The sequence below is a fragment of the Rousettus aegyptiacus genome, unplaced genomic scaffold (assembly GCF_014176215.1).
Source record: "Rousettus aegyptiacus isolate mRouAeg1 unplaced genomic scaffold, mRouAeg1.p scaffold_m13_p_12, whole genome shotgun sequence".
Lineage (NCBI taxonomy): Eukaryota > Metazoa > Chordata > Mammalia > Chiroptera > Pteropodidae > Rousettus > Rousettus aegyptiacus.
The window spans coordinates 52,979,399-52,994,392 of NW_023416287.1; the positions used below are offsets into that span (position 1 = coordinate 52,979,399).

A 14,994-nucleotide genomic window follows, 5' to 3' on the forward strand; every position below is an offset into this window, starting at 1 on the left:
GTCATCTGTAGTTAGCCATGGTTCACCCTCTGGACAAATCTCATTTAGATTCCTCTGTAAGGCAAAATACATTCACTCTTTCTAAAGCCCTCCAGAAATCTTATCTCTTTATGGCATGAAGGTCAAAACTGTGGTCCAGGTTCTTACCATCTAAATAAGGTTCAGGCCCTGATGACACTTCTTTGAAGTCCTCTAGTAGTTTCTCTCAGTGTCAAGGTTTGTGAACTAGAATGAAAAGATATCTGCTCTACACATATCCAGCACACACTGATGATACAGAGATGAGATAAATGCAATGAGTACTCTCATTCGAAGACTGGAGCAATAAGGGACACGTAGCAATCTCTGCTCCATAGCAATTCTGAAATCTGTATGTTGCCAGTTCCTGGACTGGAGGGCCAATCCTGCTCTCTGGGAATGATTCTCTGCTGCTTTTATCTCTACCCTCCAAATTCTTGGTTGCACCTTATGAGTTATGCTGCTTCCATAATGTCTTAGTCAGCTCAGGATGCCATAACAAAATACCATAGTCTGGGTGGCTTAAACAACAGATACTTATTTCTCTCAATTCTGAAGACTGGAAGTTTGAGATCAGGGTGTCAGCATGGTCAGGTTCTGGTGAGGACTCTTCCTGTCTTGCAAATGGCCGACTTCTTGCTGTGTGCTCACATGGCCTTTCTTCAGGGCATACATGTAAAAAGAAAAAACAACATCTTTCTCTTCCTCTTCTTATAAAAGCACTGATCCCATTATGGGAGTCTCACTCTCATGAGTTTATCAGACTTAATTATATCTCAAAGGCCCCGTCTCTAAATACCATCACATTGGGGAGCAGTTAGGACCTCAACAGATGAGTTGGAGAGTGTGAAGCAAATGGGAGAGGGGGACACAACTCAGCCCATAGCACATAAGAAATGGCATTTACAACCGAATAATCTTCTCAGCCTATTTCCTGACTATAGAAGTTTGGAAGCTTTAAGACTCTTTCACTTTGAACTATCTCTGTCCATTTTTGTCCAAGCTCATAATGTATCCACTAATACACTTCTATTAAAATCTTTGTGGGCTTCCTATGAAGCTTATTAGACTGTGCTCTGTTAGATAAAACACACATCCACAATTTTCCTCAAGACAGGACCTTCTTTGCCCTGGACTCAGAGTCAAGGTACTGTGGGACAATACCCTGAGGATTTTTAGAACTTTTTTTCTCTTCAAAACTTATGAGGCACATGCTTAAATCTTTATAAAATCATTTTTAAAAGGGTCTTACAACCACACCCTTAAGGTGATTTTTACCCTCAGTCAATTTCTTACTTTGAGAGCCTTCTGCCTTTAAAAAGGCTAGGAATATGAATCCCTCATACCTGTTTTTAAACTGACAAGTATTGGCTCTATATTTTCTTTAAATTTTGCTTGAAAACTGAACAGTTCTTTTATAAACTCATCTTTATCTACATTTTACTATATGCAACTATTTATAAAACCAATTGACATCTTAAGCATTCTACCTGGAAATCTTACTAAAATCTAAAATTCATTAAGTATATTTTCTATTTTCCATGTCACTGCAGGTCGTGATGTTGCCAAACTTTCTGCCACTATATCAGAAGAGTTGCCTTTTCTTTCAGTCTCCAAGTATGATTTTTTTTTCCTGTCCTCCCAACTTTCGCCAACAGCTTACTCCGAGACTTCTAGCTTCTTCTCTCAGTTGATGTTGTTTATCAGAATGTCTACAACCTGGCCTCTCCATCGTAGTCATCTCATGACTTCTAACCTGGTGTCTCAAGTTTCAAGAGGGAGTGATCTAGGAGACAGGAGAGAGAAGCTGTCTGTTTCATAAGGCCTGAGCACAGAAACCAAGAAAGCATCATTTCCGCTATATTTTAATGGTCAAAGTAGTCCCAGAGCTTGCCCAGGTTCAAGAAAAAGACACATAACCCCCATCTCTCTATAGGAAGTATATAGAAAAATTTGTGGTCATTTTTATTCTGCCATAGGTTATATCATGAAGAGCTTTTCAGTCATGTTAAGGCTTTTAATCTTTATGCTGAGAATAATGAAAACTCAGTTAAGACTTTTAAAGGGGTGAAGGATATCATATAATTGGACCTGCCTTTTGAAAATATCACTCCAGCTTAAATATAAGAATACAATGGAAGGAGGATATTAAAAATAAATGGCTCTTTCTTAGTTTCTCTTTCTCTATCATATCTTATACAGATTCACATGAACACTGTTATGATAATTTAGCCTAGGATGATAACTGTAGAGAAGAGAACTACAGACTCTAGGGATATTTGGATATAAAATAAATTAGCTAATATTCCTTTAAGTCTATTTAGGATATAATCTTGTCTCCAACTAGTTGATAAACTTACTTATTGGAAACCTTTTTAACATTATAATCCTGAAACTTAAATCACTACTGTAACTTACATTTATTCACTCCACATGTCAATGTCCACTAACCTCCATGAAGATCAGCCTCTGAGTAGAAAGACAGTGGTCAATATAATGAAATTGAGGACTCTGCTCAAAAATATCACAATATAACTTTTAAATCACATTTGCTGGGATTGTTTAAAAAAAATAATCTTCCTTTAGGACACCTGGAAACAGTTGGGAATGATCACTTATTTACTCAATAATATTTATTGAGTATATATAGTGCCAGACACTGTTCTAGTCAAATGAGTTACAGCATCAAGGAAGACAGACCAGATCTGTGCCCTCACTCTGCTTGATTCTAATCAAGAAGATAGATATAAACAAGGAACCAAATGATAAATCAATGAGATAATTCCAAGTAGTGATGACTGCTATAAAAAAAAATATAATAAAAAAAGAAAGAGGGTTTAAAGAGTTATTACCGGGGCTGGTCTAAATACAGGAATCAAGGAAGAACTCTGTGGAAGTGAAATTTGAGGTAAAATCTCAATGAAGAAAAAAAGCTAGCTGTTAGAAAATCTGGCAATTTAGGGGAGAGCATTCAAGCCAAAGAAAACAGCCAGTGCCCTAGCCAGAGCCAGAAAGTAATTAGCATTTCAAAGCAGAGAGAGAAGACTAAAGTGGCTAAAGCATATTGAATAAAAGAGAAGGTCAAGTGATAAAGTAGAAAAAATAGGGAAATAAGCAGGGATATATCATGGGGGGCCTTGATAGCCAGGGTTAAACATTTGATTAGTACTTCAACCAAAATGAGATGTCATCGGAGGGTTTTAGTGAGCCCTAGTCACTCACACTTTATCATTAATTATTTTAACATAATCCTTTCTCCTAAAAATTATTTTAAATCAGTTGAAATTAATCATTAGGTGAAAATGGTAAGAAAGAGGGTGGAATAATTTTGAAATTGGAGAACTGCTGCAGAAAGCATATCTGGTTAGCGATTGGTTCTGACTTGCAGGAAGACAGTGGACATGGTCTGCATGAATTACCCACAAGATTAGGAATTTTGCTACACTAAAGATAATGAGTTGAAGGAAGAACAGTTATTTTTTCCTCCCCTTCTCTCTTTTTTTCCTATTTTATTTTTCAAACATATCTGCAGACTCTGAAGAATTAAGTGTGTGTGGAGGTAGTAGATCCATTGTGTATATATATATATATGTGTGTGTTTTGGCTTACCCTGAATTCCAGACACTGTCAATGTCAGCCAGTCACCAGATAATGTCTACTGTGTGTTTCGGAAGTCAGCAGTGCTATGTGTAGATTTTCAGCATCAACAGCAACCATTTCTAAAATAGTCAAATTCTTTTAAATATTCACATTTTAAGATAAAAGATGTATTTCCTCACCTTCTATATTGTTTTGTATAATGTTAATATTAGCTATCTAACTAAAAATTTAGCTAATTCTAGATGTTCACTATAACATAGTTTTTTTGTAATACAAAAGCCTATCTTGCTATAGGGAAAAGCTTGATTTGGGGCCTTAAAAAATAAGAGCAATCCATATGGAACTCATGAATCACTAATGTTTGTATTAAAATTTTCTTTTAGTTAAAGAAATAGTTAAAGTTCTAAAATCAGATTTTCATTTGTTTCTTAACTTACCTTTTTCTCCTTTCTCAATAAATGCATTACTGGGCTCTGGCCTACTACCACCCACATGTCCCATAAGAGTCTATTTAGATTTTCTTGCTTTGCTTGCATAGAGCCCATTTCTACACACTGATTAGAGTGCATTGTTTGTCATTTCATTTGAATAACTGTCACTGACATCATAGTTATACATAGAAATAAATATGGCTAAAAAATAAAAATCAACATTCTGACCTAGTTTTATATATAATGATTCTACAGTTTTAAAAAGACAGGATCATTACTTGTAAGCCAGTGACTCATACCTCTTGGCATAGTTGCCTGACCAAAAGAATGCCAAGTCCATTTAGATTGTGTTCCTAGTTGACTGTCAGTGACTGTTATTTCCAAGGTGATCTAAGTATAGTATATTTTTGTGTGTGACAGGTTTAAGAGGTTCTGAAATTCCTGGCAAAATAACAGTAAATGATAAGCTTACTCACATTCGGCTTGTTCAGTTAAATTATAACCCTCTTTGTGAATATCTCAGAAAGTATTCTGAAGATGGAGACTTATTTCTCTGGGCCTGAGTAGAAAGAAACATGTTATGACAATGCTATGCTAGACCTGGTTCATATAGTTTGCAAGAGCCAATTGTTACATTTTCAAGAATTTTGTGACTCCATTATTAAATGCAGACATTATTACAAATTAAATTATTTAAACTTACAATTAAATAAATTATATTAAAAACAAAGATAATAAATACCTAAAACTCTCCTTTCTAATCATTTGACTACATTTGGCCCTCCATACTCCTGGGGTTGTTTACATGTACCATGCTTGTGCAGTGAAATACTGAATAATGGTGTTGCTGCTGCCCACTCACATTAAGCGACATCAAGCTGGTAGCTTAAAATAGGCCATGATGGAAGCATTTACATAGTGTTGAAGTTGAAAGAGTTTTAATTTAATGAAGATAACTTATATGAAAGTGAAAAATAATTAATAGTAGATCACATAAAAGATGTAATGATAATAAATTTATTAGGAAAAGAGCAGACTGGGATGCAACTCAATGCATGCTTTTGTCAAATCATGGTTGATTTGTTGGCTATGAATACAAGCGTTTGGCCAAAATCGTCAAACGCATTCTGTGAGAATCAATTGGCTATACGGAACTTGCAATAAAGAGTACTGTATGTTATTATTATTTGCAGATTGTGCATGGCACATCGTTTATATCAGTAAAATTTATAATAAACTCACATACATATATATGCATACTTTTCACTCTGGAAAATCTCTTATTAAGCATTGAGCGAATACTACTGTTTGTGTAGGAAAGCAAAATTCAACAGGTTACTTAAAAAGAGCTTATTTGGAAAATTATAATGGAGAGCAAGTTTGTCTTTTTGCGAACATAATCTGTTAAAATCAGAGTGTGTTCATGCTGATACCAATCTGATTTACCAATTTTGTTTCCATTTGCAATTTGAAACTCCTCCAGCTTGAAAGAGAACCAGAATGTCAGCCAAATGAAACTGTAGACCTTTTTGCTCAGCCTCAAGTGTCATGACTATCTCATAAAGTTTAGGAAATATGATTAATTTAAAGCTATGACTCACACAAAAAAAATTCTTTTTTCATTAAATCATTGAATCAGATCTAATTTATCTTAGTTTAGTATTTTCACCTTTAAATTCACCAGAAGGGCACATGAATATCTAATCAAGGGCAATGCCCACTTGCTTCGTGAACAATTTGTTATGCCCAAACAGCCCTTTCACTGTCTGACTTGCAGGGAGCAGGAACGCTGAACACATCAGACCAGCAAATGGTGTGTGGTCAAACCATCCCAGAGAAGGAAGTTACCAGATCACACAATGGTTTTTAACCACCTGTTATATATTTCAACAGACACCCTGTTCCAACATGTATCAAATGATCGATGTACACAATAATAAATAGGAAGTACTAGACACTGGTGTCCAGTTGTGTGAAGTTTTATCAGCCCATAATCCAGCATGCTTTAGGCACAGAAATAGTCATCCAGACAGACTTGGCCTTTTTTTCATCCAAAGACATATCAGATCTCTTAGATAGTGAAAAACTCCACCAAATGATTTTTGTGGGGAAATGAAGACACCCATGATGAAGGACTGAAAACTATTTAATTTTTGAAGTTGATATTTGTTTAGTTAAATTCTCAAAATACCAGCAAAAAAAAAAAAAATCCAGATCTGAAGCATGTGTTTGTTATGAGAAGACTGGAAAAATCATTCAGGTCCATTATATAACTGCCACTTTTTGTTTTTATTCAAGGTGTCATAAAACTGAGTTCTGCAGTTGAAGGTACGTTTTACATCCAAAATCAGTAATGTTTTGCTTAAAGGTTGCATAGCGTGGCTTTGTAGCTAGAAAGCTTCTGTGGCAGTGGTGTTTGACGCCATGTTCTATTGCCAGCTATCACCATTCCATCTGTGTTTCTCCTCATTCCGGTCATTTTATGCCACAAGCCTCTCAGCCCCCTATGAGTGGCATTAACGTTGACCCAAGAGGATGGCATCTATGAGTGAACATGTCTTTTTCTGTTTTCTGGTGTGATTGCTTCAGATCTAGTGTTTTCTACAGATCGTCTTGCTCAACAGCTTTACTTGAGGCTGGACATTGAGTCTGTCAAGAACCTCGCCCCCCTTTCTTTCAGCAGGGCCTTTTCTAAAGTGTTTTGGTCCTTTATCCCAATGTAACAGACATGTTTGCCCAGGAAGTATATAGGCATGAGTTGCTATGTCTTCCTGATGAGAAAATGAAGTGGCTCAGGCATTTGCCAGTCTCAAAGGCAGGCTCTTCCTGGGCAGTGTGATCTACCACCCAGGAGGTATTGCAAAGACCAGCTTCCTTTAGTATTTTCCATATCATCCATATCTGCCCAGTGGCAGTCCACTTTCTGTTTTGCATTCAAGAAGCTGAGAAGAAAAGGAAGAAGGATTTTACGAAAGAGGAGACTCAGTGGGGGAAAGAAGACATAGCGTTTTGCTGAGTAAGCCCCAAGGAAATTAAAAATGCCTCATTGTTTAAAATAATTAATTGGTTATTGATATAAAATTGACCTCATAGGAGTATACAGTCTGAAAGCAGAGAATGTGTAATTTTCTCTTTTTGTGAGTTTCTGTGTTTGTTTTGGGATGTGTGTGTTTTCATCTATTGGGAGTTCGTCAGTCATGCTTCAGAGGTTTCTTCACCCCTACTTAATCAGGGGAGGCTCCTTGGAAGAGGTGGTGGGGTTTAAGGTGAGTTCGCATTTAAAGGGAGATGTGGGTTGGTGAATGGGCAATGCATGGAGGTGGAGAGTGGGAAAATGCAAGGGAGGTTGGAGTGGTGAGACCACTGCTTGACTCAAGCAAAGCGATTGGAAGGGCTGGAGTTTGAAGGCTGTACCCACAGGAGTGGCAAATCCCAAGTGGGGAACTCTGTGCCTTATGTACATTTAGTACCACCACATTTTACAAAACAAAGTCGAAAAGACAGTATTTCTGACACGCATGGCAGAAAGATTGCTGCTCATCTAAAGTAAGGAAAGAACTGGGAGAAGTTGCAGGCAGTATGTTTCCAGGCCTAGAGAAGCAAAATGGTGTCACCTCAAGGAGAAAGTTAGTCTCCTTGCATAGTGCATGTTTCAAGCCTCTGTGAGACTAAGCAGAAATTCACCTTCTCCATGCTCCATAACATGAAATTTTATTATGAGACATCCAAACTTCTCCCTGACTAAGAAAACATAGAAGAAACAGTGACAAAATCAAGCAAGCCCATGAGAAAAACCTTGCTTGCAGAAACTCCCATGGTAAGTGGGAGCTGAGTTTCAGTTAATTATTTGTAGAATTCCAGATAACAGTTGGTCCACCCTGGGCTGTTTTGATGTTTTATCAAGAAATGGCTTTAAAGTCAGAATTTTACATTGTCTGCTTGGCTTAAGCACAGTATTCCATTTGCAACAAATGGTTTGAAAAACAAAATAAATTTTTCAAAAAACCAGAAGGCCAAGAGAACATCGGATAATGTAAAGACTATTATTTTTCTGGAAATATCGTTGTGTTTATCATTTTGTTAGTAACTACTGTTATTACTGGGCAGCATGGCCTATCTGAAGCCCCCAGACAGGTTGAGGTTCTCCAGAGAGACATGGGAGCAGGAATAATGAGGGTAGAAAGCAGACTGACTGCCTGGGGCTTTTTTTGGCAGCCTCCTCATCACCTCCTCTGGGTCCCTAGGGCTCACAGGAAGTTTTCTATAATGGCCATGAGTACCAGAGGTCAGGCCCACTTCAACTGCTGCTTGAGCATCTTTGGCAGCTGATTGGCTGAGGGCTGTGGAAGCTTGAAGGCTTGGGAGCATGCTCTGTTGTAACTGTGTTAGAACATGTGTGTGCAGGGGCCACCTGGGGCGCAGTTGTTGGACAGGGTATGTGTGTGCTCAATGCATGCATTCTTTGTGCATTTGGAATGTGAGGTTTTTTGACAAGCATGCTCAGTGGAATATGTGTTGGACACTATCTCTTGATTCAAAATCCAACCTCGGAAGGTTGTCCTTATGGATGCTTATCTAGTTCCTGTATTTGCTATTTTCCATCTGTGGAATGAACACAAGGCAGCCCCATTCAGCTTATCATGTCAAGGAATATGCAAATCAATGGAGGAAATCCATTACCAGAAGTGAAACCTATTTCCTTTTCTTTAAAAATGATTCTGTTCTGGATTACCCTAGAACTCTGAAAAAAGCATTAATATTTTAGGTAGGTTATCTTTTCTTTTTCTGTTCTTTTTAAGGAAAAACAATTGTCCAAATCATAAGAGAAAATCAACAAAGATTCCATTTGCTACTTCCTACCGAGTATTTTTGTCATGCAGTTTTGTTCCTTCTCTCTTTCTGAAGCAGGGGTGCCCCCTTCAGCATTTTCAGCTTCATGTAAGCTTTTAAAATAAGCAGCAAGAAAAAAAGCTATATCACATTAATAGTATGTTAAAGTGAATTGTCCTTTCACATGTTTTTTTAATTAAGTTTATTGAGGTAACATTGGTTAATACAATTATATAATTTTCAGGTGTACATTATCATTTGACGTCTGTATATTCTATTGTGTGTTTACCACCCAAAGTCCAGTTTCCTTCAGCTACCAGATATTTCATCCCCTTTACCCACTTCATTCTCCCTCATCTCCCTATATTTGACCCCTTCACATTTTAAACACAAGATTGTACTTAAACAAAAACATGCATTAATGCTTTAATTTTTTATGACGAAATATTTGACCAGGAAAAAACTTGTTTGAAAGAAACAATTGCAAAGTTTTATGGATAACACTGATGAATTCTAAACTCTGGTTTTTGACTGATAAACCTAAATTCTGAGAAAATTGGGGTAAGAGAAAAACATCCATATGAGGAAAGGGAAATAGTCAGGGCCATAGTAAGTGGAGTAAGACCATCCATGGCAAGAATTTCATGGTAAAACCTTCTAAATATTCCTCTTGAAAGGGATTTTCCCTCTTGAAATTCGGGGAGTGGGAGGAAGGGTGGCATGGGTACATACTTCCACAAGCAAGACCAGTGCACCAGCCTAATCAAGGAAAAAGGAGAGCAGAGGTCACGGAAGAGCTGAGTCATGCCTGATTAGAATTGCTCTGATATTCCGTAGGCAGCTATTTCTTGCCAAGGAGAGAGGGTCCAGCCCCAGCCAGAAGCTCTTTATCCAGCAGACATGGTGTGTGTTCAGACATGCGGGGAGTGGGGAGCATTCGGGCAGGGAGGCAACAAGTCTGGAGGGACAAGACGAGGCAATGAAGGCTGATGACAGGCCTTTGCAGCTGATAACTAGTGTGTACTCTGTGATGAGACTTGCCTCAAAAGCAATTTGTTTATACCTTGTAGGTAGGCAAGATTCCAAAATACCAAAATGACATCAAATTTTTTTCAAAGCCTGTACGAGAGAATGAAGTTTGGCTTCTTTGTAAGAGTTCCATTTCTTTAAAAATGGGACAGATGAGCCTCTGTGAAAAAGTGAATAGACAAGATGATTCTCTAAGCTGCCACCCACTTTCAGTGACTTCCTGGTGAAGATGCTTTGGGGTGGGGGGTGCTTAGAGCTAGAGGTGAAACTGGTAAGTTTTAACAGTAAAACCTCGCATGTCTCCCTGGATAGCTTTGATTTTATAAACAAAAGCTCCCCTGAGCACGTGGAGCTTTTCTTTTCCTTTTTTCTTTTCACTTCATTTTATTTAGATATATCTAAAGTGATTTATTTTACCACAATCCCCACCAGAGCAGGGAATTTAAGACTTTTGTCACATCGAAAGTGGTTTTTTACAGCCTTGTGGCCTAAGACCCAATGACTACAACAACTCCTCAAGTAAAGGAAAAAATAAACTAAGTAAAAACTTAACACAATCTTTGTTCCCATTTTCAAAATTCCCATTACGCAGTTTCAAGTCTGTATTGCAAACCTGTGAAAATAGAGCTGCTTTTCCATTAAAGGTGTGTTGAGGTGTGTTGAGGACTGAGATATTCATTTACTTTGCTTAAGAAATTCTATTTTCCATAATATGACATCGAATGTATCCCCAAATCCCCCTATCTTAGTCTCTTAGGGTTATTATAAAAAGTAACCATACATTCATTCAGTGGCTTAAACAGCAGAGATTTATTCCTCACAATTGTGGAGGCTGGAAGTCTAAGATCTAGCCACTGGAAGATTTGATGATGTCTGGCGAAGGCCCTCTCTGGGTTGCGGACTGCCAACTTCTTGCTGCATCCTCACATGGTGGAAGATCTGAGGGGGCTCTCCGGGGTCCCTTTTATAAGGACACTAATCTCATTCATTAAGGCTCCATCATCATGACCTATTCACTTCCCAAAAGCTCCACCTCCTAATGCCATTGCCTTGGGGGTTAAGATTTCAACCTATGAATTTTGGAGAACACAAGTATTCAGTCCATAGCAACCCTCAATGAATTTAACATTTGAAAAGTGTTTCAAATGTATCGATGTCATTTCTTCCCTAGGTGAATTTTGTTCTTGTCAATGTGTCTTTCTACTTTTTGGGCAAAGTCATGTGCTTGGTTGTCAGGTTAGACTAGGGTAAATCTATTAACAAACAGACAGCTGATGAACCTACTTCTAGTAAGAAATTCAGAATTAAGTTTCCACATTTTTGCTACTGTAAATCAAAAAAAAAAAAAATCTTCACAGGCCTTCAGGTCAGATAGGGAAGGGCTTCCTCTGAGAAAGGAATTCCTTCCAGTTTCACCGGAGGGAAAGGTAGCAGTATGCCAGGAATCTAAAAATGGAATACTGTAGAAACTGAAAGGAAGACTTAGGAAAGTTGTTTCTGGGGAGGGGAACCTCCTGCTTACAAGGCTAACATGGAAGCTGGATAACTGAGCAAATAAATGCTCTCTTTCCAAATGTATTTTGCAGAGACTTATCATACTTTTGACTGAATTTTTCTATTACATAGCAATGTCTCTGGGAAGGATAGGCATTAAGTTGACAATTTAGTTTTCTAAATTTAGCTTTCCAAATAGCTTTCTAAAACTAAGACCCTCCTAAAATGGCAAAGATAGATTCATGTGACCCAGAAACTAGAAGACAACTTAAGGTAGGCCTGATTTGTGGCCTCACTTAGGATTACCTCAGATAGAATTAACCTTGAATAACTATTGGCAGTACTTGTGAGCTCTCTCACATTCTTTTTTATTTTTTTCCCCCTCTTGCTCCCTTCCCTCTCTCTTTCTCTATTCCATCTGTAATCCTCTGTTTTGCACAGTGCAATAGAAGTTGTGGAGTTAGGGTTAGGGTGTGTCTTCAGGCAACAGAAAGGCAATCACTAACTGGATAGGTTTGGCAAGTAACCACTATTTGCCTTAGTGTCCTCACCAATAGAATGGGGAACTCTATTTCTTAAAGGAGCTGCAAGATGAAACAAGCTGTTTAACACAATTAATGGAATATAGTAGGTGTTCAGTAAGCTCTTGTTCTCTTCTGTACCTTTCTCTTCCCCTGCTTACTCCCCAAACTTCCCTGCAGTCCTCCCTCTTTCCATTGTACAAAGATCTAGCAAACAAATGATCGTTCCACTAGGATTATATCATACCAGGTCACTGAAAGTCAGTTTCATCTGGGACAAAGCTATAGACAAACAACCAGCATAAACCCTTGTTTCTCCACTTTGAGAGAAGTTAGAGAGAAGCAGCTCCTCATATAAGAATAGATAGAGCTCTTGATCACCTAGCTGGGAGCCATGACATCTTGTGGATCAGGGAAAAGCTGGCCAAGTGAACAGTGTCAGAGGCCAATGACAGCCCCAACTGGGGGTGTTCCCATGCGATGAGACCATCCTCTTACTTTCTCTTCCAGTGCTGGAAGGTGGGAAAAGGGAAAAGTTCTCAGGCTGATTCAGCAAAGTATAAGAAAAGATAGATTTCGTCAATATTAATAATATTTTTATGAAGTAGTTTATAAGTTCACAGTGTTTCTGAGCATGTCATTTGTCAACACTGCTCAAGAATATGGAAGTTTTTGAATAAGAAGAACTAAAGTAACAACAACTACAGCTCTCCAGGGAGAAGCCGTCTGTAAATCTTTGAACTTCTGTAGCCAAACACTAGTAGTTTGTGCTGAATAAGCAACCTTCAGCACCTAGCAGCAAACTAGCATAACCCAAAAGATGGTTTGTACTCAAAGCACCATAACCTACCCTTCACTGCCCCTCTGGGGTAGGAAATAGAAATTTATAAGGCAAAGGCAAGCTATAGAGGAAAATCTGCCAGTTTTAGTCACTGATTTATTTTCTTTTTGTTTGTTTTTTAAGAGTGTAAATTTCAATGTCTATATGTTTGGTTTTTATTATTTTTAGCAACCTACTGGAAGTTTTCATTATAAACAAAGCTCTTTAAAAGAATAACAAACCTTATTAAGCTGCCTAAAAATGCAACGTTTTTGTTTGTTTGTTTGTTTATCATTTCTTTTTTATTATTTATTTTTATTCTAAGTTTCAGGCATACAATTCAACAGTAAGAAGGCAACTTTTAAGGACAGTGGTCTAATTAGCAGTCTTCAAGGCCAATTCAATAATGATGTCAAAGCCACTTTTAGCATTTCAATCTCAATTTGAGAAAAGTGGCCGTTATGTTTTTAATCTAAAAGGATAATCTGAACTCACTGTTAATTTTAGAATTCACCATAATTTAGACAACTGTTGAAATCACCTAATATTGAGTGTGAACATGGAAATGACACCTTTCCATATTATCCATCACCCCCTTTAAAATTAACTGTAAAGTCAACTTGATATTGATCCCGTGTGTATTTGGTATTCAACCAAGATGCTTACATATCTAAATATTGCCACAGCTGTATATACAACAATTTTGTTGAAGCCATTATTGCTTTAATTTGGAAGAACATACATTATGACTTTTGTTTGGTTTCACTGAAGGAAAAGTCAAAGCGTTTTTAATAATAATATATCAATAAAATGCAAAATCAGATACCAGCCCAAAAGCTTTGTGAGTCTGAAATGTTTTAGAGATATGTCTGGATTTTCAGGTATTTCCTAGTTTTAACCAACAGAGAGCTACTGGATACAGCACTGTTGAGTATAGCGTTTCTTGAACGTATGCCTGTTAGGAGACAGAGGCAAGTTAATTTTGTTTGAAGTCTTCTGTACCTCATTGCTGATTTTATAGATGGCTTCCTCATGTATAACTGCTAACACTGAGTTTGGAACATACTTTACTGAAATAAAGTCTATAATAGTAGGAAGGGCATTCTTAGATTCAAACTTTGTAGCCATAACTTCTTAGTTGTGTTGTAATATGAAACAAGTTACTCTCTCTGAATTATACTTTCCTCATCTGTAAAATGGAGTTAAAGCTGCTTTACACTCCAGATCATTAAGAGGCTTAAATAAAATGAGATTAGGTTGAATTACCTAGTAAACTGTTTGGCACACAGGCACAGAATATATTTTAGATGTTTGCTTATATTGTTTTGTTGTTGTTTTTATTTTATTATATTGGCTCAAAAACTGAATTATCAAAATCAATGTTACTACTTTTTTTTTTTTTTTGAATGTTATGTTGTTGCGGAATTCTCAAACAAAGAGACTAGACACCAAGACTATAAGCAGGAAGCAGCATCTATTGATGCCGGCATCAGCTCACCGGATTCTTATCCAAAGACTGAGCCCCGACTGTAACATGGAGGGCAGTTTTATACCATCTTGTACTTCCACATTCCTACCCAGCTATAGATATTCCAAATAAGGAAGGAGAACATTGATTGGCTACCAAACTATAAGGGAACTGGCTTAATCATTTAAGTGGGTTTTCGGACAGCCAGGTCAGCTGGAGAGTCCTGGGACAGGGGGTGCAGACAGGAACTAATTCGTTCGAGCAGGAAATGGTCAGGCAAGGTCATGCTGCCACACTCCCCCCTTTGATGCTCAGACCCAGACTGAGTCAGAGAGCATCGCCCCTTTCTTATAATTTTTGGTTTAGAGGCTGGTACCTCCTTAGCATGAGGACTTTTGCTTCAGTTTTTCTTTCTGTCATAGCTTCTATTAGGAGGTAGTTGACCAGATAACAAGAAGCAATAGGCACAGGAGGAGGGGACAGATCCCAAGGAGGAGGAAGAGTACTATCTCGACTAAGGTCTTAAAGCGACTGAAAGTGGAGAACAAGCCTCCAAAGAGGCTACTAGGGTCCCATCCTTTCCAACTTTGGACAGGTACGTGAGCTGTCTTCCTAATATTAGTAGCTATGCAGTCGCAGCTTTGCCATTGTCATCTATTTTGAGGCAACAATCAGTCTAGTTAAACTTTCCACACATTCCTCCTTCTTCTGCTAATACATAATCTAAGGCTAGGAGGTTTTGGTAGATAGCTGACCACATCTGGGATTGTTGCCTGGCTAGAA

At 37.8% G+C, this 14,994-nt stretch overlaps 1 protein-coding gene across 23 annotated transcripts in view; it reads left to right on the top strand.

Moving 5' to 3' along the window:
* The window catches only part of DLGAP1 (DLG associated protein 1), a 782,830-nt gene that overhangs the window by 674,405 nt on the left and 93,431 nt on the right, over window positions 1-14,994 (top strand). For 18 of the 23 annotated variants that reach the window (XM_036229039.1, XM_036229053.1, XM_036229041.1 and 15 more), the window contains one exon: window positions 6,348-6,377. The exons of the other annotated variants lie outside the window; for them this stretch is intronic. In XM_036229039.1, the coding sequence (XP_036084932.1) occupies window positions 6,348-6,377 (30 nt within the window). The remainder of the gene's footprint in view (window positions 1-6,347; window positions 6,378-14,994) is intronic. 23 annotated transcript variants of the gene reach the window in all.